We start from the raw sequence: 21609 nt of genomic DNA, 5'->3' as shown, positions 1-21609 counted from the left end.
CAGCGCCGTCTCCGCACAGAGCAGGTCTTGACTAGCCTCGAGGGGCCATCTGGCTGGTGGGAACCAAGGACGTAGAGCCAGTGGACCCCATGCCGCTGGGAAGGCACTGACCCCCTCACCCTGTGAATCACCCTAGCACGGCTGACCCTGGCTTGGCCTTGGCAGGGCTGCTGTGCCACCTCAGTTTCTGCCCAGAGCTTCCCAGATCAACCAGGCCAGGGATAAACCAGGGCGGGGAGGGGAGAAAAGCGGCCTCGGCCCCGGGACCCGAGCGGAAGGCGGCGGCGGTGGTGGTGGTGGGGGCTCCGGTCTGCTAGGCTAGATGCCGGCCAGCCAGGCCCTGCTGCTCTGCTGGACCCTTGGCCTGCCGCCTCCCAGCTTGTCAGGTCCGCTGCCACCCACAGTCCCGTTGGATAAGGCCTTTCACACCTGTCCAGGGGCCTGGCGAGAGTTAAGGGTGGGTCCACCTGAATCTGCCAGAAAAACAGCTCAGCCCGCATTCCGCCTGGGGGGATAAGGGATGCGCTCTGTCTGGGGAGGACAACCAGTGGGGAGGTGCGGTAGCAGGACTTAACTGTGGGCTCTTAGGATTAGGGTTGGGATGGGGAGGGGTGAAGGTTGTAGGCGGAGGAGAGTAAGAGGGGGGCAGGTAGGGAGCCCAGCGCTGATCAAAGGTGAGTCGCTCCCTGGCCCATTGTCAGGGGAACTGGCTCCAGGCCTCTGTGAATTGTAGCCCGAAGGAAGTGGCAGGCTGGCAGCTGAACCCTGTTCAGGAGCTGGGTAGGGGCGAGGTGTGGTCACTGGACAAGCCACGGAGTGAAGTTAATTGGCCTTAACAGGTGCCAGCGGCTAAGTGGCCCCTCTCACCTGCCTTCTGCTTTTCTTACTAACCTTTGCTCGGCCAGGAATCTGCCCTTCCTCCTCTACCTGTGTCAGCCCCTCCCAAACACCCAAGTCAGGCTCTGAACTCAGCTCACATCAAGCCCCGCTGAAGTCTGAGCCGAGCCTCCAGCTCTGGCCCACTTTGCCCTCCTCTGAGTTCACTCCCACAGCGATCCCTCCTCAGGATTTTGGGGAGCCTAACCTGTACTGCCTTGGGTTGGCTTTTAAGCTGAGGCGAGGTAACTGGAGTAATGGGACCTTTTTTAAAAAAACATACAAACAAACCTGAATTCAACAAGTCTGTGGGCTCTTGCAAGCTCTCATCAATGTTTTTATTCTCTAAAGCACTTTAGAAGCTCTTATGTAATGCTGAACTCAGGCCATGCGTGCAAAAGTCTTACTTCCAAAACCTGGAGCTAAGATTACTCTCTGTCAGTGAAACTCAAGGGAGAATTTGCATATAAGGGAGGAGATGGGTCACCTGGAGAGGTGAGTCGCCTAAGACAGAGACCTGTACATATTTGAAGATAGCTGGGGAACTCCCAACCAAGCAAGGGTTCTAGGGCCTTAGCCCCAGATAAGTCAAGGTGGATCCCAGGCCTCTGCATTTTAAACTAGTATCCCAGGCAGATTTGATGCAGGTGATGCCAATCACCCCTGAGAAACATGGGGCTTCTTTGAGAGGTATGGCTGGAAGGTGACGGATACACCACAGAAAGCTGGAATCTCTCTGAAGAAAGGAAGGGAGCATAGGAAAGGGGGCACCCCTCATACATTGTGGGCAGGAGTATATAAAACGGTGCAGCCTCTGTGGAAAACAGTTTGATGGCGCCTCAAAAATGTAAATGTAGTAACTACCATATGACTCAGCAATCCAATCCTAGGTATATACCCAAAGAAATTGAAAACAGGTACTTAAATACATGCACACACATATTTGTTGCAGCACTATTCACAATAGCCAAAAGGTGGGAGCTACCCCAGTGTCCATCGATGGACGAATGGACTTTTATGTTATGTGAATTTCCCCCCAATAAAATAAAGAGAAAAAAAAAAAAAAAAGAAATGTAGGGCATGGGGCGGGGGCAGGGGAAGTGCCAAGGATCAAGGAGTCAGCAGGGCAGGGCAGATGGACCATTGCCCAGGGAAACAGATCCTCTGTGAGATGGGAAAGTCTGCTGGGTGCCCCTCCCCTCCTGGGGAGCCGTCCCTCCAGACTCTCCAACACCCTTTGCTCTGACTTCCTACTCACCAAGCAACCTTCTGATTATTAATGTGGTCTCCTAGGAGCTTGGTGCTTGTGCTGAAAACAAGCTATCTGAGATGCCAGGAATGGCTGTTACGGCCAGTAGCAGGCTGCCTCCCCTTGACGAAGTACTCCTTTGGCTTTGTGGGGTATGCATCCATCTCTACTGAGCTTGCTGCCTGCGATAGAGACAGTATAGTACGAGTTTTATTTTTTATATTTTTACATTTTTTCTCCGTATATTTTATTTTTTACATCTTTATTGGAGTATAATTGCTTTACAATGTTGTGTTAGTTTCTGCTGTATAACAAAGTGAATCAATTAAACATATACATATATCCCCGTACGTATCTCCTCCCTCTTGCGTCTCGTCACCCTCCCTCCCACCCCTCTAGGTGGACACAAAGCACCGAGCTGATCTCCCTGTGCTATGCGGCTGCTTCCCACTAGCTATCTATTTTACATTTGGTAGCGTATATGAGTCCATGCCACTCTCTCACTTCGTCCCAGCTTACCCTTCCCCTCCCCGTGTCCTCAAGTCTATTCTCTAAGTCTCCGTCTTTATTCCTGCCCTGCCACTAGGTTCATCAGTACCGTTCTTTTAGATTCCATATATGTGCGTTAGCATCCGAGTACCACTTTTAGTACTGTTGTGGGAATTGTTTCTTTGGTCAGCAAACATTTACCGAGAGACAGCTCCGTGCCAAGCGCTGGTTTTAGGCTCTGGGAATTCAGCAGTGAACGTGATGGACATAGTCCCTGCCCTCATGGAGCTTACATTCTGGTGATCAAATAACACATGTGATGAACTCAGCATAGTAATGGGCAAAAAGAAGTGCTCAATAAAGGGCAGATCTTATCATTATTCTTGGTCGGAGTGAGAAGAGGTTTGTGCGATAATTTCTAAGCATTCATTCTCCCTCATCTCAGCACTGGTGACAGCTGCATTCTCGCTCAGATTTGCTCTCTCCGGCCTCTTCCCAAGACATGCCAGCTGCACCTGGCATGTCTCACCCTCACCTCTTCCCTTGCCCACCCGTGTCTCCGATATTCCATAGCAATAAAATCCACCCAGCAAGCCTGCTCCAACTGTTTTTCGTGGCCAGGTAATTGACCCTGAATTGAAACACAATAATGGAACGCTTCTAAACACATATTCTTTATGGAAAATGTATGAGTTTTACTGGAATTAGAGGACTTGGTTCTTGGACAGATGGTTGGTGTGAGGCAAGACACAAAGATCGAGTGGTCGTGATCTGGTCTAACACACCCATGTTTTATGGCCACGCTTTGTTTCTGAACCCCATAGCGTTATTCATCCAGATCTACCCTAGACTGTGAGCAGGAATCACAAACGCTTTTTCTTTTGTCTCTGATCGTCCCCAGCCCAATTTACCATTTTGCAAAATGTAGACAATTTGTTAGTTGATTTAGTTTCAACTTAGAGCAGGATGGGAGGGATGCTGGGAAGTTGAACCGTGTCCGATGATGTTCTGCTTCTTGATATGGGCGCTGGTTACACAGATGTGATCATTTGTGAAAGTTTGTCAGGCTGTGGATATTTCATAAGCGGTGCACTTTTCTGTATGTATATTTTACTTCAAGCAAAAATGAAAATGAAAATAGGGCAAATGGACTAAGATATATATATATATATATATTTTGGCTGTGCCGCGTGGCTTGTAGGATCTTAGTTCCACGACCAGGGATTGAACCCACGCCCCCTGCGGTGGAAGCACAGAGTCCTAACTGTTGGACTGCCAGGGAAGTCCCTGTACTAAGATACTTTTACAAAGATGCTTTTCTCAATGCTCCTTATGATATTAAAAATTGGAAATATATTGCATGCATGAGAGGATTGGTATAACTTTTAGTATATCTATAAAATAGAATATTATGTGACCATTAGAGGTGTTGAAAAGATGTCTATTTATTCACTTGGCGGTGTAAACAATATAATATGAAATAAGTTAGAAAAGAAGGTAGATTATAAAATATTAAAAGTGATCATCTCTGAGCAGAATATTGGTATTAATAGAGTTAACTAATCTGAGGAGCTTGTTAGTCACAAATTCCTGCGTCCAAACACTCAGAGATTCTCTTTCAGTCTTCCCCCAACCCCCAACCACACACATCTACCCAGGTTAATTGTTATGTATAGTCTCATTCTTACCCTTCTGGGGGGCCTTGGACCCCTTTGAGAATCTGATGTAAACTATGGATCCTCTCTCCCTCAAAACGAATGGACACACCAAATCTCGGATACAATCTGGGGGGTCCATGACTTTAGTTAAGAACCCCTAATGCAGAATGAGAGGTCAACCTCTCCTTATTTTCCTCTTGTTCTTATTTTTCCTCAGAAGACCCCCTTGCTCCCAACTCCCTAAAGGTCAAGAACCTCTGCCAGGGGACTTCCCTGGTGGCGCAGTGGTTTAGAATCCGCCTGCCAATGCAGGGGACACGGGTTCGAGCCCTGGTCCGGGAAGATCCCACATGCTGCGGAGCAACTAAGCCCGTGCACCACAGCTACTGAGCCTGCGCTCTAGGGCCCGTGAGACACAACTACTGAGCCGGTGCGCCACAACTACTGAAGCCCACGAGCCTAGAGCCCGTGCTCCGCAACAAGAGAACCCACCACAGTGAGAAGCCCACGCACCACAACGAAGAGTAGCCCCCGCTCACCACTGCTAGAGAAAGCCCACGCGCAGCAACGAAGACCCAACACAGCCAAAAAATTAAAAACAAACAAACAAACGAAACCTCTGCCAGGCAGCACAGGCCCCTGGGCCATTGCCAAGGTCAGAGCACATCCTTTTTGTGTGTTTTTGCAGGGTTCCTGGTGCCACCCAGAGGGAATCCACCAGTGGGACGTGCAGGCAGTGGGCTGGCCGCGGGGTGGCCCGGAGGCCTGCTTTGAGAACGTGCCTGTGCTGCCGACTGTTCTCTTCCTGTTGCCCTGCCGCAGGCCTTGCAGGCCAGCGCCTCCCCGGAATGCAGCCTTCTCCTGCACCCCCTGCTCCTTTCCCTCTGGCTGCACAAGCCTGAGGAAGCTGTCCCCAAAGTTTTGATGCTCCTTGATAACATCAACAACAAAAGTCTCTGCATTCATCCTGCACATACACTAACTAGTTCATGTACCGCTGCTCTGGGTCCCTACACTGAGATGGGAACATTTCATACGGCATAAATAGGAATGGGCTCAAAGCAGTGGCTCACGTTTTAAGATGGGCTCTAGGCAGCATCACAAACTTTAGGACCCTGAGAATATTTTATTAACAGATCTTACGAGGAGATTTCCTCTTTTTGTGTGTACCTCTAAAAGTCATGGGCTGCTTGGGCAGGGGACGGCTCTATGGCTTCTAAGAGGAGAGAGACCGTCCAGAGAAGTCAGGTCCGTTTGGGACCACAGGAGTCAGTGGCATGACAGCAAGTGGCCCCGGCCACCAGGTGGCATCAGCAGCCAGTCTGAAAGCGCAGCTCATCCCAGGAAACCAAATCCTTTTACTGTTTGTTCTCTTTCTTCCTTTCCAGCACAGACTTGACCCCTCTCCACTACCTGCCAGTCCTTCCCCCAAGAGGACTCTCGTCCCCACACCTGTGGTGTGGTGTCTCTAGGCGTCGCCACAGTGCTCCCCCCTCCACCCCCGCGCTTGTCCCCAGGTCTGTCCAGAGGAGCACGTGGCGGCCGCCCCTTCCCAACTCCTCCTCTTGGCTCCAGAGCACAACTGCCAGGCGAGATGGACCAGGGAGAGATGACACAGGGCAGGACAGATGTCTTAGCCTTGGCACAATAAAAGGAAAACCCAAACACTTTTCTTTCTTTTTCTTTTCTTTAATATCTAAGATAAAAAAATTAAAAAAAACCCAAAACCAACAACCAAAACAATCCGTCTGAATGTGCCTGGTCTCAGGTCCCATTTCCAGTGCTGTTCTAAAGAAGCGGCGCCTCCCGGTGGCTCGGGGGTCCCGGGTCCTGGGGAGAGCCCAGTGGTGGCCGGAAACCATCCCGGCCTTTGTCCCAGCCCCTGGGACAACCAAGGACCCAACATTTCAGAAAGACCACCAGGGCTGTTTTTAAAACACGCGGTTGCCCTAGGGAAAGTTCTCCCTGGAGGCTGGACTGAGGGCTATTTCTTGTGGAGAAACTTCATTTTATTGCCTAAAAAAAGAAAGTGAGAACGTTTCACCAGGCAGACAAAGGGGCTGAGTTAAATCCTGCCCTTGTCACCCCAGAGGCAGCGCGGACCGGTGTGGCCTCCCACCCCCCACCCCCACCCCCAGAGCTGCACCCAGAGCTCAGGAGAAGTTGGGGGAATTCGCCCCGCCTGGCTGCCCCCTCGCGCTCCTCGCGCACCTCCCCGTGAAAAGGGATCTTCCTCAGACTTGGGGAGTTTTGAAAGGAAGCATGTCGGAGCTGTAGATGTTGCTTCTGAAGCGGTGACACAGGAGGCACTGACTGCAGCAACATCCCTGAGAGCCAAGTGAGGAGAAAACTCCCAGCCGCGCGGGAGGTAGGCGGTCCCTTCCCAGGCAGCTGGCCATCCTGGCTGAGGCACCAGCACGCCCCCTGCCAGTCCTCCGTGGGGTCCTCCTCCCCGCACTTCTTCCTTACTGGGGCCTGCTTCCTCCTTCGTCTTTTGCGCTTTCTTCTCTTCCTCCCTTTCCTAGTAAGGGCCTTTTTCCTGATTACACTGCAGTCCTTATTAAAATTCTGACATTTCCACTTTTTAGGGCTATCATTTGGAGGCTGGTCCAGGTCTTTACTGCCAGAAACCTTTCTCCGGTTCCATTCACCATGCTTCTAAGCCCAATACCCCAGAAGATTTAAGAGTGTGGGAGATGATAGTGAAAGAACAGCAAGACAGCCAGGGGCCCGGGAAAGCAGGGAGGGGGGCATTTGTGTCCTCTGCTTACGATCTGGGGACAGATTAGAGCAGGTGGGCAAAATGCTGACTTGGCCCCTCGGTGCAGGCCTCAGAGCTCTGCATTACGGGGCCCCGGCTCTAGGGGAGGGAACTGGCCAAGACCCCATGGCCCGGAGGCTGCCGGTGGAAACCGAGACCCCAGGCCTCACCTAGTCCCTTCAGGAACTTGTTGACACCACTGTGTTCTCCACTGGGGAGTGTTTCCAGGTACTCTTGGGCTCGGACCTCAAAAAGACCTGTTGACAGAGAAACCCCAGCCATTTTAGCTCCTCCTCCTCGTGCTTCTCAACAGATCCATTTTCTTACCACCAGAGAAAAGAGAAACCTTGCTTCTGAGATGAAGTCAGTCCTATAAACATGCTCTGAATCAGGAGGTTTATGAGGGCTTTTACTGCCCTTATAATTGTCCAACCTGTGCAATAACTGTCTTCGGAAAGCTGTAAAGCTAGCTCGTATGTGAAATCCTATTTTTACTGCACAAACGCCTTCCAAGCATCTACGCTGTGCCAGGCCTGCGGTTTCAAAGATGAACCAGACGGCCTTGGCTCTCGGGAGCTCCTGAGAGCTCCCTTTTCCTCGCATTCTCCCACAAGAGGGCCCCTGGCCAAGTGGTCTGGCCTCCTGGGAACCCGGCTGCCGTCTGCAGACTCAGGGGGGTGGGCAGGTCACCTCTGAGGTCCCTCAGTTCTTAGCCGGGACTGGAGCCTCAGGCACGCTGGCTTCCTCTCCTACTGATCTTCCACAGACAGGGGGCTCCTTCTGTGCTACTTTTAAGCCTTAGGTCTCGCGCTCTCTATCAAATAGTGAGCTGTGTGTACCCAGCAGGTCTTCTATTAAAAGGAACCCTTTCATCGGGAGTTGTGGGAATCATAATCGTTCATCCATTTTCTTTCGTCTCTTCAGAGAGCGCTCATCAGAACACCTAAGTGTGACAGACTCCCTTTCTGCTTTGCAAAGAGCTCTGGGAATGTAGGGGTTCGGCTCCTCAGAGCAGTCTCTGCAACCGCAGCCCCAGAGGACACCGAGGCCTGGGCCAGCCGCTTCCCGGGCCCCCACCCCTGGTCTCTGCGAGGCATCTCCTCAGTGTTGAGCGTCTTTCCCCTTCTCGGGTCTAGCTCCAGAGCCTTTATTGACATTTCTCGCTTTTAGAGTCCCGAAAGGACTTAAAACGACGTAAGAAAGAGATGGGAATGGTTTCACCCTCCTGGTGCACGCTTCCTGCTGCTCCATCACTAGAAGCGTGACGGAATCCAGAAACAGGGACAGGGAGACTAGGAGAGACGGGGGACCTCAGGGAGCGAGGGCTGGGGCGGGGGCTGGGCGGTCTCGTGGAGCGATGACCCACAAACCCCGCAGGCTGGGGCAGCCTGCCGTCGTGCCCCCCCCGCGGGCAGCCCGCTGGGCCCAGTGGCACACGCACAGTGGCACACGCGCGGCGGAGGGCGTGGGGCCCTCCTCTACTCCTCCTCTGTCCCACCCCCAGGTCCCGGCGGAGAGGCTGAGGAAGAACAGCAGGGGGAGCCAGAGGAGGCTGAGGAAAGGGAGAAGAGGTGCCACGCAGAGGGGAAGGGAAGGGTGTCCTTGAGAGTTTCGCCCAGCTGGGGAGGACGGAACAGGAGGGAACTTGCCGCCAGAACCTGCAGCGTGGCTCTGGGAATGGGAAGCGGAGGGGACGCGACGCCGGAGGAGGCGGCAGGCCGTAGGGGCAGTTTCCCCAGCTCAGAGGGGGCGAGAATGAAGGTCCTCCAGAGGAGGCGGCATGCTGTTCCCATCTGTGCCCTGGCCCCCGACCTTCCTCCCTGCTCCACACCCACCCGGGGTCTGGGCATCTCTGGCTGCCTCAGCCCCCGACAGGGAACGTGCCTCCTGACCTCTGGCATCCTGCCGGCGCAGCTCCCGCTCCTGGATGAAGCCCCGAAACGTCTGGGTCTCCATGAAGACCTCCAGGAACCGGCGGAGGCTCTTGGAGGAGACGGCTTTGCGGAAGGCCTCTCGCTGCAGGGTCCTCTCCTCTCGCTCGCCCGCCGTCAGGAACAACGAGTAGTGGCCCACGATCTCCACGAAGAAGCGGACAAAGGCTTCGGATACCACCTCGTTCAAGGGGCTGGACTCAGGGCCTGAGCAAAATGGGGAAGGACCAGGACCCGTGAGGGCGGAGGGCTGAGGCAGAGCCTCTGGGACAAGCCAGTCACTAAGACAAGGATGCTAGCTCCCTGGATGGCAAACTGCAATGATCCACAAAAAAAGATTACCCACAGTGAGCATGTCATTTCTTCCCCTCCTTTAAACAGATATTTTAGGGCCAAAATGGGGTGGGAAAAGTCTTCCCCGCAACTCACTGTTAGAATGAGGTCCTGATAAAGGGGGTGAGCGCCCAGCCTCTCCCCCTGTAACCACACTTGCCTATTTTCCTGCTTAACCCAGTGCCGAGTGGCACAGACGCTCAGAGTCCATTTGCTCCCTGACTCCAGTGATGGAAGACGGGGTGCGGTCCGGGAGGTGGGTGAGCACTTACCGCGCTTGCAGTCTGGAGACCTGTCATCCTGGTCACTAGCCAGGTCATTCCTCTGTTCCAGAATGTGTTCCAGGGCTACCTGAAGCTTCCGGGGCAGGATGGAATCCTCGTCGTCCATCTGCAAAGCAGAAAACACAGGTGGGCCATCGCCCACTGGGGCCATCGCACCGGCCCCACCCAGTGCTTCTGGGGATGGTGGCTGCGTCCTGGCCAGCAGGACACATTGGACACTGCAGGGCAGGCCTGGCACACTTCCTGGTTTAGTGGAAAGAACACAGCTTGGAACTAGAGGTCTGAGGTTTGAATCTTGATTCCACTTTTTACAAGCTATGTGAGCCTCCGTTTCCCCATCTGTAAAATGGGCTTCCAATCAGTGTCTGCCTCACTGTGAAGATTAAAGGCACCATATAAGACGGTGATGAAAGAAACTGAAGAAGATATAAATTAATGGAGAGATATTCTGTGCCCATGGATTGAACGAATAAACATTGTTAAAATGTCCATACTACTCAAAGCCATCTATAGATTCAATGCAATCCTTATGAAAATTCCAATGACATTTTTCACAGAAATAGAAAAAAACAATCGTAAAATTTGTATGGAACCACAAAAGACCTTGAATAGCCAAAACAATCTTGGGAAAGAAGAACAAAGCTGGAGGCATCATAATTCCTGATTTCAAACTTTATCACGAAGCTACCATAATCAAGATAGTATGGTACTGGCCAAAAAACAGACCTAGAGACAAACAGAACAAAATTGAGAGCCCATAAATAAACCCGTACATATATGGTCAGATAATATTTGACAAGGGAGCTGAATATTTAATGGGGAAAGGATGGTTTCTTTTTAAAAAAAAAAATAAATGTATTTATTTATTTATCTTTGGCTGCACTGGGTCTTCACTGCTGTGTGAGGGCTTTCTCTAGTTGCGGCGAGCGGGGGCTACTCTTCCCTTGCGGTGTGTGTGCTTCTCATTGCGGTGGCTTCTCTTGTTGCGGAGCACGGGCTCTAGGTGCATGGGCTTCAGTAATTGTGACCTGGGGGCTCAGTAGTTGTGGCTCATGGGCTCTAGAGCACAGGCTCAGTAGTTGTGGTACATGGGCTTAGTTGCTCCGCAGCATGTGGGATCTTCCCAGACCAGGGATCGAACCCATGTCCCCTGCACTGGCAGGCGGATTCTTAACCACCAGGGAAGTCTGAAAGGATGGTTTCTTAAATAAATGGTGTTGGGAAAGTTGGACATCCACATATGAAGGAATGAAATTGGACCCCTATTTTATACAAATGAAATTGGACCCCTATCTTATATGACTCACAAAATTTATGTGGATTAAAAAAAATTGGATTAAAGAGTTAAGTGTAAGAACAGAAACTGTAAAACTACTAGAAGAAAATATAGGTGAAAAGCTCCTCGATATTGATCTTAGCAACAATTTTTTGGGATCTGATACCAAAAGCACAAGTAACAAAAGCAAAAGTAAACAAGTGAGAGTACATCACACTAAAAAGCTTCTGCACAATAAAACAGTCAGCAAAATGAAAAGGCAACTTACAGAATGGGAGAATATATTTGTAAAGCATATATCTGATAAGGGGTTACTATCCAAAATATATAAGGCACTCATACAACTCAATAGAAAAAAAGATGGGCAAAGGACATGAATAGATGTTTTTATAGATGTGTTATGTATGTGTATATACATGTGTATGTGCATATATACACATACATACACATACACACAATGGAATATTATTCAGCCATAAAAAAGAAAGAAATACTGACTTTTGTGACAACACGGATAGACTAATACTAAGTGAAGTAGATAAGACAGCAAAAGGTAAATACTGTATGTTCTCACTTATACGTGGAATCTAAAAAAACTGAACTCAGGGAATTCACTGGTTGTCCAGTGGTCAGGACTCAGCACTCTCACTGCCAGGGCCCCGGGTTCAATCCCTGGTCAGGGAACTAAGATCCTGCAAGCCCCATAGCACAGCCAAAAAAAAAAAGTTATATATATATATATATATATATGAACTGAACTCATAAAAATAGAGAGTAGAATGGTGGTTACCAGGGGTTGAGGGGTGAGGGAAATGGGGAAATGTTGGTCAAAGGGTACAAACTTACTGCTATAAAATGAATAAATTCTGGGGAATCTAAGGTACAGTTTGGTGACCATAGTTAACATATACTTGAAAGTTGTTAAGAGAGTAGATCTTAAATATTATCACCACACAAAAAAAGGTAATTATGTGAGGCAACGGGGGGTTAACTAACCATACTGTGGTTATAATTTCTCAGCGTGTATGTACATCAAACCATCATGCTATACATTTTAAACTTACATATGACATGCGTCAATAATATCTCAATAAAGCTGGAGGGGAGATTAAATGCAACACAATTAATTTGTGGAAGTGCTTGGCACCTAGTGGCTCCTCAATCAATATTTCCCACTGTCCCCTACCTCCCGCCCCATGGGGTGGCTAGTTCTAATCCGGGGACTCGGGTCAGGGCAGATGACCAGTATCATTCAAAGCTGGCTTTATGATCTGGGTCTCAAAGCAGGAAGGCCTTGGGATGGGCCTACCCAGAGGGCCTTTGGGAAGTGAAAGTAGATGGAACTAATGATTAAAAAAAGGCATGAACATGTATAACTTTTCGGTGGCCATTCCAAGTGTAAAAGCAGTCCTTCACAATGCCCAGAAAGCCTTTATGTAATGATTCTTTGCAAGACCTGATAGGAGTCAGGCCTTTCTGGCAAGTGATAACAAGAAACTAACTGTGTATTACTTTCTCTGATAATGAAAGTAGTTTATAATCATTAGAGAAAATATATGAAAGTACCAAAACAATTAAAAATCACTCATAATCTGTCTCCTTTTCAGTCTCTCATCCCAAGACAACCAGAATTAATGTTTTGGTGAGTTTTCCTTTCAATCTTTTTTAGAGTTTTATATATATATATATATATATATATATATATTTTTTTTTTCTTGTTTCTATTCTTTTTTTAAAAAAACAAGGTCAGCAAAATAATGTATACAATTTTGCATCTTGATTTTTCTACTTCATATTATATCATGAAATTCATTATCAAATATTATTGAAAAGCATGTTGAAAAAAGACAAGTGTCTATAGTTATACCCTATACAAAGATTCTAATTGTCAGTACACCATTTTATGACAGAACACGTGGGAGTCAATCCTTTGTCCAAAGCCCTCCTCTTTGGCCCCGTCTTCTGTCCTACCCTCAGTCGAGCCCTGGCCAGGGACTGCCCAAGCCTCCTGACCTGTTATGCAATTTCAGGCACATGAGGGGGCCTTTCTGTAGCTGGAAAGCTGAGCTCTAAACAACAAAGAACTGCAAACAGAGCAAGCAGTGGGTTGAAGCTGCACTTCTTACTCACCTGTCTGAGGAACCGATTGTTGACAAGGTCGACCACAAGGACCTATGAGATAAGGAAAAGGGACTATTATTGTTACCAGGGCTTCCTGGATACTGAGGTGGACTCTTAGCCTTCTTCCTTCTTGGCACCCAGCGTGGCAGCAGGGCTGGGGGCGGAGGGGCCGTTTGTGGTTTCCTGACATTGCCGCTGTGGCCACAAATGATGAAGAGGGGAGGTGGGGCAAAGAGCTTTCCAGAAGTGCACACTTTCAACACTGTAACTGCAGGCTGGGACATGTGTGGGCCACAGGCTGGACCCCCTGCCCTGTTCCGGGACTGGCTGAGGCAAAGCCGCTCAGACCGTTTTTCAGCGTGTGGGTCACTGAGGAGGCGCCAGAGGCTAGAGCCCCCCATCGCTCCCATTCCACTGCATTCCGCTACTCACCCACCCCTCAAGCCTCCCTCCTCCTACCTCCCAGTGACACACTTAGCCCTGTCATTTGTTTTAATGGGGTAGGAGGGGAGAGACCCAGAGGACTGGACCCAGGGGGAGAGTAAGTCAAGCTACGGGTGCTGGGCTTCCATGAGTCAAGGCTTTCAGGCTACCTCCCTCCTCCCTCCTCCGAGCGAGGCTGAGACCCAGAGCCACAACTAGGGTGAGGCAAGTGAAGGGCCTAGGGCGCGAAACCTAAGGAGGCGCTCACTCACAGGACCACGCAAGGGGCCGAGCCCCAGGCCTCAGCGTGGGCCACTGGCTACGAGGGAGGATGAGCAGGGCGCCTGGATGGCCACCATGATTCCACCAGCAGCGGGAATCACGGGCTCTGCCACGTGGCCCAGGAGTTAAGGGAGCGTTCTGCTTCCCTCTCACGCCTTTTCCCGGGGTGGAGCGGAGCCATTTGCGGCATCCAGGGTACCCAGGCAAACTCTTTGTAGTTCACAAACCCACACTCGAAGACCTGAGTCGGACGGTTAATATTTAACGGGACTTTAGGACCATCTGGGCAATTAGAGGAGCTGCATCTGGGGACACGGGGAGGATTTCAGGGCCCGGGGTTCCCTGGGGGTTCAGGACTGTGCAGCATCATTCAGTGCCCACGGCTCTGCTCTGAGTGCTGGAAGTTCTCAGGACACGGGGACGGGGACTATTTAGAGGAAGGGGCTGGGACTAAATAACCAGAGAAATGCTAAGGGCTTTCCTCACTCGGGTGCTGACTTGAAAATCCAGAACTCGATCATTAAAAACATTTTGGTTGTTGTCTTTTTAACTTACGTGAAAAAGGGCCTCCTTGTAGGAGCACAGTCTTTGTCAAGACTTCGCTATTAGCCCAAAGATAATTTCCAGTTATTGTGAGCTCTTTGTGTGCCGTGGGCTGGAGAAGGGAAGGGTAGGGTGGATGGCCGTTTACGGAGCAGGTGTATTAAAATCTGGGTAAGTTGTTGCTTGCTGCCCTTCTCGATGGGTATACACGGCAGCAGGTTCATTCAGAGGGGAAACCGGGTCTGCAGTCACTGAGGGTGTCCTGAAGCCGACTTGGGGCGGCGAACTCTCAGACAAAGCTGTGGGGTCCCCCTGTTCCCCGACCCTGCCCTCCGCCCCGCCCCACTGGCTGGGCACAGGGGCCCTCCCTGAGCTCACCTCTTCCAGCGGCAGCTCCCTGAGCAGCGGCAGCGAGCTGGTGAGCAGCCCAATGAGGAAGGGGGTTGGCGAGCACACGATGTCGATCATGGCAGGTGGCAGCACGGGGATGTAGGTGTGCTGCCAGGCGAAGGGGTAGATGACCGCCACCATCGCGTGGCAGCACTTGGACAGGGTGCTGCAGCGGGGAGAGAGGGGAGAAAGGGCCTATTTAGGGGAGGTGGGCAGCCTCCACGGGGAAGCCCGAGAGAGCTGTTCACACTCCAGTTCCCATTCCCCCTCCCTCCCAAAACACCCCCAGACAACAAAGGCCTCTTTTCTCATGGGTACTCCTCCTCTTATTGAAGACGCTTTGTATGCAAACACAGTCTCTCCGCCAAGCATGAAAACCTAGGTGTGATCAAGGGAAAACAGGGTAAGTCCTTCAGTATTCACGTGCAGCCGTCCTCTCCAAACGGCTCGGTTGTGTAAAAGCGAAACTCACATACAGTTGCTTCTTGCCCAGAATCCAAAACATAGAAAAACAACAACATTCAGAGAAATAGTCTCCCTTAAAGCAGAATGATCATAATGTAGCCTTTAAAAAAAATTTATTTATTTAGGCTGTGCTGGGTCTCAGTTGTGGCACATGGGATCTTTAGTTGCAGCATACGTGTGGGCTCTAGTTCCCTGACCAGGGATCGATCCCAGGCCCCCTGCATTGGGAGCGTGGAGTCTTACCCACTGGACCACCAGGGAAGTCCCATAATGTAGCCTTTTATTGGCAAACGCTGGGCCTTATTAATTGTGCGTGATCCACAGCGCTTTGCTCAGTGCCTGGATTCAGACTCAGTTTGTTGAATGAAGGGGGGATTATTTGGGATTATCACTTTGAAATCAGTTCTGCGGAGCGGAGCCGCAGCACAGCGATGACGCGGGCCTTCCGAGATGAGGGAGAGCAGACTTTCTCTCCTTCCTTGCAATCGTTTCTTATCACTACTGAGCCTGCTCACATCAGCTCTCCTCTCCTCTCATTCTAATATGCTGTTTCTAAAATGCTATGGGATTGGAAACTTTAGACGCTTGTTAGAAATGTCTAAGGTAAGAATAAAACAAAAGTGAGGGCCCGGTGGATTCGTCTGTGAGTATATACCAAGTCATCTTCAGGGCCCTGTAACCAGCATTTCATTTGTTAGGACATTTTTTTTTTTTTTTTTTTTTTTGTCAGGACATCTTTTGAACATTTGCCCTGGTTCTCAGCTGTGCTCTGTTTACGTAAAATCGCAGGGAAGCTGAGTTCTGGATAGATGAATGCTCCTTTACTAGGTTCCCATGATGTCAGGCACCTATAATCTCATTGTCATAAAACTTTCCTGAGGTCGTTTAAAAAAATCACTTAGCTCTGGTTTACTTAAGGAGAAAAGAGGTGGATTAAAAGATAATTGGCTAGGGACTTCCCTGGTGGTCCAGTGGTAAAGAATTCGCCTTACAATGCTAGGGGATGTGGGTTTGGTCCCTGGTCGGGGAACTAACATCCACATGCCGCGGGGCAACTAAGACCGCGCGCCACAACTACTGAGCTCCCACGCCTCAACTAGAGAGCCCGTGGGCCACAAACTAGAGAGCCCAAGCGCCACAACTAGAGCAAAGCCCATGCCCCCCAACGAAGAGCCTGCAATGCCTCAAAGAAGATCCTGCGTCTTACCCGCAGCTAAGACCAACACAGCCTAAAAAATAAGTAAATAAAATAAGTATTTTTAAAAAATGAATTAAGCCAGGCAGAAAGAGACAAATATTGTACGATTCCACTTATATGAGGGACTTAGGATAGGCAAATCCATAGAGACAGAGTAGAATGGAGGTTAGCAGGGGCTGGCGGAAGGGAGAGTGTTGCATTGTTGCTTAAAGGGTACAGAGTCACAGCTGAGATGATGAAAAAGCTCCGGAAAGGGATAGTAGTGATGGTTGCAAACACTGTGAATGTACTTAATGCCACTGAATCGTACACTTAATAATGATTTAAATGGTAAATTTTATGGTTATGTATATTTTACTGCAATAAAAAAAAGTAGGGCTTCCCTGGTGGCACATTGGTTAAGAATCTGCCTGCCACTGCAGGGGACACGGGTTCAAGCCCTGGGCCGGGAAGATCCCACATGCTGCGGAGCAACTAAGCCCGTGCGCCACAACTACCGAGCCTGCACTCCAGAACCCGTGAGCCACAACTACTGAGCCCGTGAGCCAGAACTACTGAAGCCCTTGTGCCTAGAGCCTGTGCTCTGCAACAAGAGAAGCCACTGCAATGAGGAGCCCGCGCACCGCAACGAAGTGTAGCCCCTGCTCGCCGCAACTAGAGAAAGCCTGCGTGCGCACAGCAACAAAGACCCAACGCAGGGCTTCCCTGGTGGCGCAGTGGTTGAGAATCCGCCTGACGATGCAGGGGATACGGGTTCGTGCCCCGGTCCGGGAAGATCCCACATGCCGCGGAGCGGCTGGGCCCGTGAGCCATGGCCACTGAGCCTGCGCGTCCGGAGCCTGTGCCCCGCAATGGGAGAGGCCACGACAGTGAGAGGCCCGCGTACCGCAAAAAAAAAAAAAAAAAAAAAAGACCCAACGCAGCCAAAAATAAATAAATAAATTTATATATATAAAAAAGAAAGCAATCCCCCCCCAAATCATTTAAATTCCTCTGAATCTTGTACCCCGTGAGACATCCTTAAAATATACACTAGCCCTCTTTTCTATCCTGCTCCCACTTTGGGGCCCCTAACCTAACAAGGGTAATGTTGAATCTCGTTCATTTATCAGCATGTCTCCTAACCTTCCTGTTCTCTATCTTAGCAAATAATCAATCTCCTAATACTCTCTGGAGTCATGAAATGCCTCTTAGTAGCGTGGCATCCACATATTTCACTGACATTTGGTCTTGTGTTTTCTTTCAAATGATCACCCCCAAAATGAGAAAGATGCTACCCCAACATTTTGTTTTTATCACTATAATACCTTCTTTACTAGCTGAGTAAGGGTGAGACAGACTAAAGTTCAGACTTATGCCAAGGAGAGCAACGTCAATAATTCAGCCAGCAGCTTGGGGTGAAGTGACTTCTGCCTTTCAAAGGATCTTCTTGAAAAGCACAGAAGCTTATTTTCTTAAGGCATCACTTTCTCCTAGATATCAAGAACATTGATACTTTTACTGAATTGCTTACCATTTATGTTTAATTTCCTTGATCTGTAGATCACTGAATGTGTTGAATTCACTTTATTCTAAAACTTTTTGATTTTTAGGACTAATCTGTATTTGTGTGTGGCCAGCCTACAAAGCTGATCTGCTCAAGTACTATGGGTGTGAGGTCATGACTTAGAAAACTAGAAGGACATTAAAATATAAACAAGGATAGTTGTGTCTAGAAAAGGTTTTTGCAGACTATATTTACAGCCCTTTGGGGGGTCTTGAAATAATTTCAGTGGGTTGTTATTAGCGTTAAAAACAACTACCACAAAAAGAATAGAATAGAAAATAAGAGAATATGCTGCATTTTTTCCAGTTGTAAATAACTATCTGTGTGCATTATGTGGGTGGTACATTGGGTCTGAATGTAAAAGGTATTTCTTTTTTAAAAAAATATTTATTTATTTTTTTGGCTGCGTTGGGTCTTAGCTGTGACACGCGGGATCTTTGTTGTGGCACGCGGGATCTTTCATTGCAGCACGTGGGCTTCTCTCTAGTTGTTGCGTGTGAGCTCCAGAGTGCATGGGCTCTGTAGTTTGCGGCACGTGGGCTCTCTAGCTGAGGTGCGCAGGCTTAGTAGCTGTGGCACACAGGCTTAGTTGCCCTGCGGCATGTGGGATCCTAGTTCCCCGCCCAGGGATCGAACCCACGTCCCTTGCATTGGAAGGCGGATTCTTTACCACTGGACCACCAGGGAAGTCCCTAAATGTATTTCTTATTGGGGACTACAGTAAAAAGGGCTGGAAGCCAATGATTTGGATGGGAGAACTGGTGGGGGCGGGGGGTGGAGACAGGTAGACAGTGATGGTTGAGCTGGAATTTTGACATTTACATGTTTTACTGGGATGATGGTTTTCATTCCCAAGTGACTAGAGGGAGTCCCTAAAAGAGACCCTAAGAAGGAATTCCCTGAAGGAAGCCTTGTGTATGAAATCCACCTCTTTTTATAGCACATTTGTTGTAAGTTCCTAAATATTACTTGGAGAAAGGGTGGATCATGCGACGGTCCAGGCCACGTACGCTGTCATCCATGGTCTCTTCAGCAAGTCTTTGAATCTCTCACTTTAGTCAATTCACTAAAGGAGAATAAAAATGCAGCACTCATGTTTAACAGTCCGTTTACAGGGGACTCCCCTGGTGGTCCAGTGGTTGAGAATCTGCCTTCCAATGCAGGGGACGTGGGTTCGATCCCTGTCGGGGAACTAAGATCCCACATGCTGTGGGGCAACTAAGTCCATGTGCCGCAAGTACGGAGCCCACACCACAACTAGAGAGCCTGCACCTAACTAGAGAGAAGCCCATGGGCTGCAACAAAAGATCTTGCATGCCGCAACTAAGACTCGACGCAGCCATAAATAAATAAATATTTGAAAAAAAAGAGTCCGTTTACATTTCAGAGGTGTGATTTAAGCATTTTTGACTCCAGGGAAGTTATAGAATCACAGAATTTTAGACCTGGAAGTGATTTTAGAGATGAAGTGCACTGTTTTTTGAATTTTATAGCTAATAAGCCTGAGGCTAAAAGAGGTTAAAGTAGGGCCTTCCCTGGCGATGCAGTGGTTAAGAATCCGCCTGCCAACGCAGGGGACACGAGTTCCAGCCCTGGTTCAGGAAGATCCCACATGCCGCGGAGCAGCTAAGCCCGTGCGCCACAACTACTGAGCCTGCACTCTAGAGCCTGCGAGCCACAACTACTGGAGCCTGTGCATCTAGAGCCTGTGCTCCACTATAGGAGAAGCCACCGCAATGAGAAGCCCATGCATCACAACGAAGAGTAGCCCCCGCTCGCCACAACTAGAGAAAGCCCGTGCGCGGCAACGAAGACCCAACGCAGCCAATAAACAAACCAATAAATAAAATTAAAATAATAATAATAATAAAACAAATAAAATAAAAGAGGTGAAAGTAACCTCTGCATTCAGGATGGGGGCAGGGTGGGGACAGAGGAGTCCTGCAGACTGGGGGCTGTAAAGAGATACAGACTGAGGAATGGGGGTACGAAGAGGCATGGCCAGAAGCCTTTGGGTTTTTCTCAGTGGCTGCAATAGAAAAATACAACTGTTCAGCTGTTTTTTTCCCAACTCAAAGGAAAGACCTCCCACCCTTCTGCTTTCTTTTGGCCTCATCCCTAGAAGGAGAAAGTCTATTGGGTTCTCCCTTCTCTGTGCTGCTGCAGCGCTTTGTGTCTCCTGGCTGAAGCCCTGCAGGGCCGGGCTTGGGGGACAGAGTGTGCCCGGCTTAGCTGAAGTGAGTGTGAACCAGCTGGACCGGGAAGGCGCTGGAACAAGTTGAGAAGACAACGATGAGCGACGCCAGCGCTAGATGCATCGGGAGGGTGAATGAATGTCACGAAAAGAAAGAAGAAATTCATTCACTTAACTGGAGCGCAGGGAGCTAAGGACAACTGTACTCAGTCTGATGAGGACTCAGCCGCGTCGCCCGTTGGCCACGCAGGTGCTGCCGCTGCTCGTGATTTCTCCTAACACGTGGGTTTCGTTTGCTTGTTTGTTTGTCGTTTGAACAGTCTGATGCACTGTTGCAGCTGGGTCCCAATGTTCCACACCTGGTTCCCACTGCCACCTCACTAGCTGGCACCTGTGGGGCCCCGAAGCGTCAGGAGCCACAAGGCAGGTGGGCAGTGCTGGCAGCGTCACATCCCTCTCGCCCTCCAGCTCCACCAATGTTCTAAAACAAAGTTCTGCCTCTTGAAACACTAAAAGGAAAGGTCAGATTCTGTAAATAATACAGCTAGTGGCGGCTCTTCCCCCAAAATAAATGGTGGAAGAGAAAAGAAGGGGTTATTCTGAGTGTAGCCTGTCGACATTTTATTCCCCCGACTCGTGAAGGCTAGAGGAGCCTTCCATGGGGGTGGGCCCTGCTGGGACTGGTGGTTTCTTAGGAATATGCAAAGAACGGTCCGTGGTTCTGGGGATGCTGAGGATGACTCTTCAAGTTCGCTTGCCCCTTAATGTGTAGCCTTACCGAGCATCTGCTGGTTGGAGGACAGGCAGTGTTTTTGAAGGAAGTTCTAGGAAGAGAGCCCTGGAAGCTGGCTCGCATTACAGTGGGGGTGGAGGACAGGAACACGGGGCCCGCAGCTGTGATCAATTTGTACAAAAGCGAGGGCGGCGGTTTGGGGGGGGGGCGGGGGGGCGGGGGGAGGAGACGCCCCAGTGGGAGGCTGCCTGGGCCACAAGGTTAAAAGATGGGCACAGGGGAGAAGGGTCAGGTCTCAGAATGCTTTGCAATTCTGTGGTGGCTCCTGAGGGTTGAAGCATCAGTCCAGAGACATCAGGATACACTTGTGACTGCTTAAGTTCTCCTGGAGAAGACACTATGGTTCTGGTTGCTACGAAGCCCTTGTGCCCTACTTGGGGTTACGGTGCTGGGCAGCCTCCCAACTCACCTAGCAACCAGTAAGACTCGAGCACAGAGCTTTCTCTAAGATGCTACCGGAAAAGTAAATGATGAGTTTCCAGAGTTGGACAGACCCCAGGAATTTGAAGGATGGGCCCATCAGCACCCTTTAGCACTCCAAGCAAAGCCTTTCTCCTACTGTGCATCAACCCCAGGAACGTGAGTGAAAGGTAACTCGGATCTAGTCTGGGGCCTGGTGAGACCTAGTAGGAGGTGGCTGCCGTATTTCCATTACTACACTTTCAAACCCTGGAGTAATGTGTCACAGAGTTAAAAAGAACGCAGGCTGGGCCTCAAGAAAACTGGGTCTGCTACTCTCTATGTGATCTCAGGAAAAGCCCTTCTCCAGGCTTCAGCTGCCTCATCTTTAACATAAG

The 21609-nt window shown here is 49.7% G+C and overlaps 1 protein-coding gene across 2 annotated transcripts in view; it reads right to left on the bottom strand.

Moving 5' to 3' along the window:
* Window positions 1–5940: 5940 nt before the first annotated feature.
* DENND2A (DENN domain containing 2A) overlaps window positions 5941–21609 on the bottom strand; it is a 104149-nt gene continuing 88480 nt past the window's right edge. For both annotated transcript variants that reach the window (XM_059074874.2, XM_067041992.1), the window contains exons 15-20: window positions 14605–14782; window positions 12988–13029; window positions 9570–9687; window positions 8926–9171; window positions 7204–7290; window positions 5941–6288 (exon numbers count right to left, since the gene is read on the bottom strand). In XM_059074874.2, the coding sequence (XP_058930857.1) occupies window positions 6257–6288; window positions 7204–7290; window positions 8926–9171; window positions 9570–9687; window positions 12988–13029; window positions 14605–14782 (703 nt within the window). In that variant the 3' untranslated portion in view covers window positions 5941–6256. The remainder of the gene's footprint in view (window positions 6289–7203; window positions 7291–8925; window positions 9172–9569; window positions 9688–12987; window positions 13030–14604; window positions 14783–21609) is intronic.

Source organism: Kogia breviceps, chromosome 9 (assembly GCF_026419965.1).
Source record: "Kogia breviceps isolate mKogBre1 chromosome 9, mKogBre1 haplotype 1, whole genome shotgun sequence".
NCBI lineage: Eukaryota > Metazoa > Chordata > Mammalia > Artiodactyla > Physeteridae > Kogia > Kogia breviceps.
The sequence above is the reverse complement of the archived record's forward strand: the minus strand, read 5'-3'. Positions and strand labels throughout refer to the sequence as shown.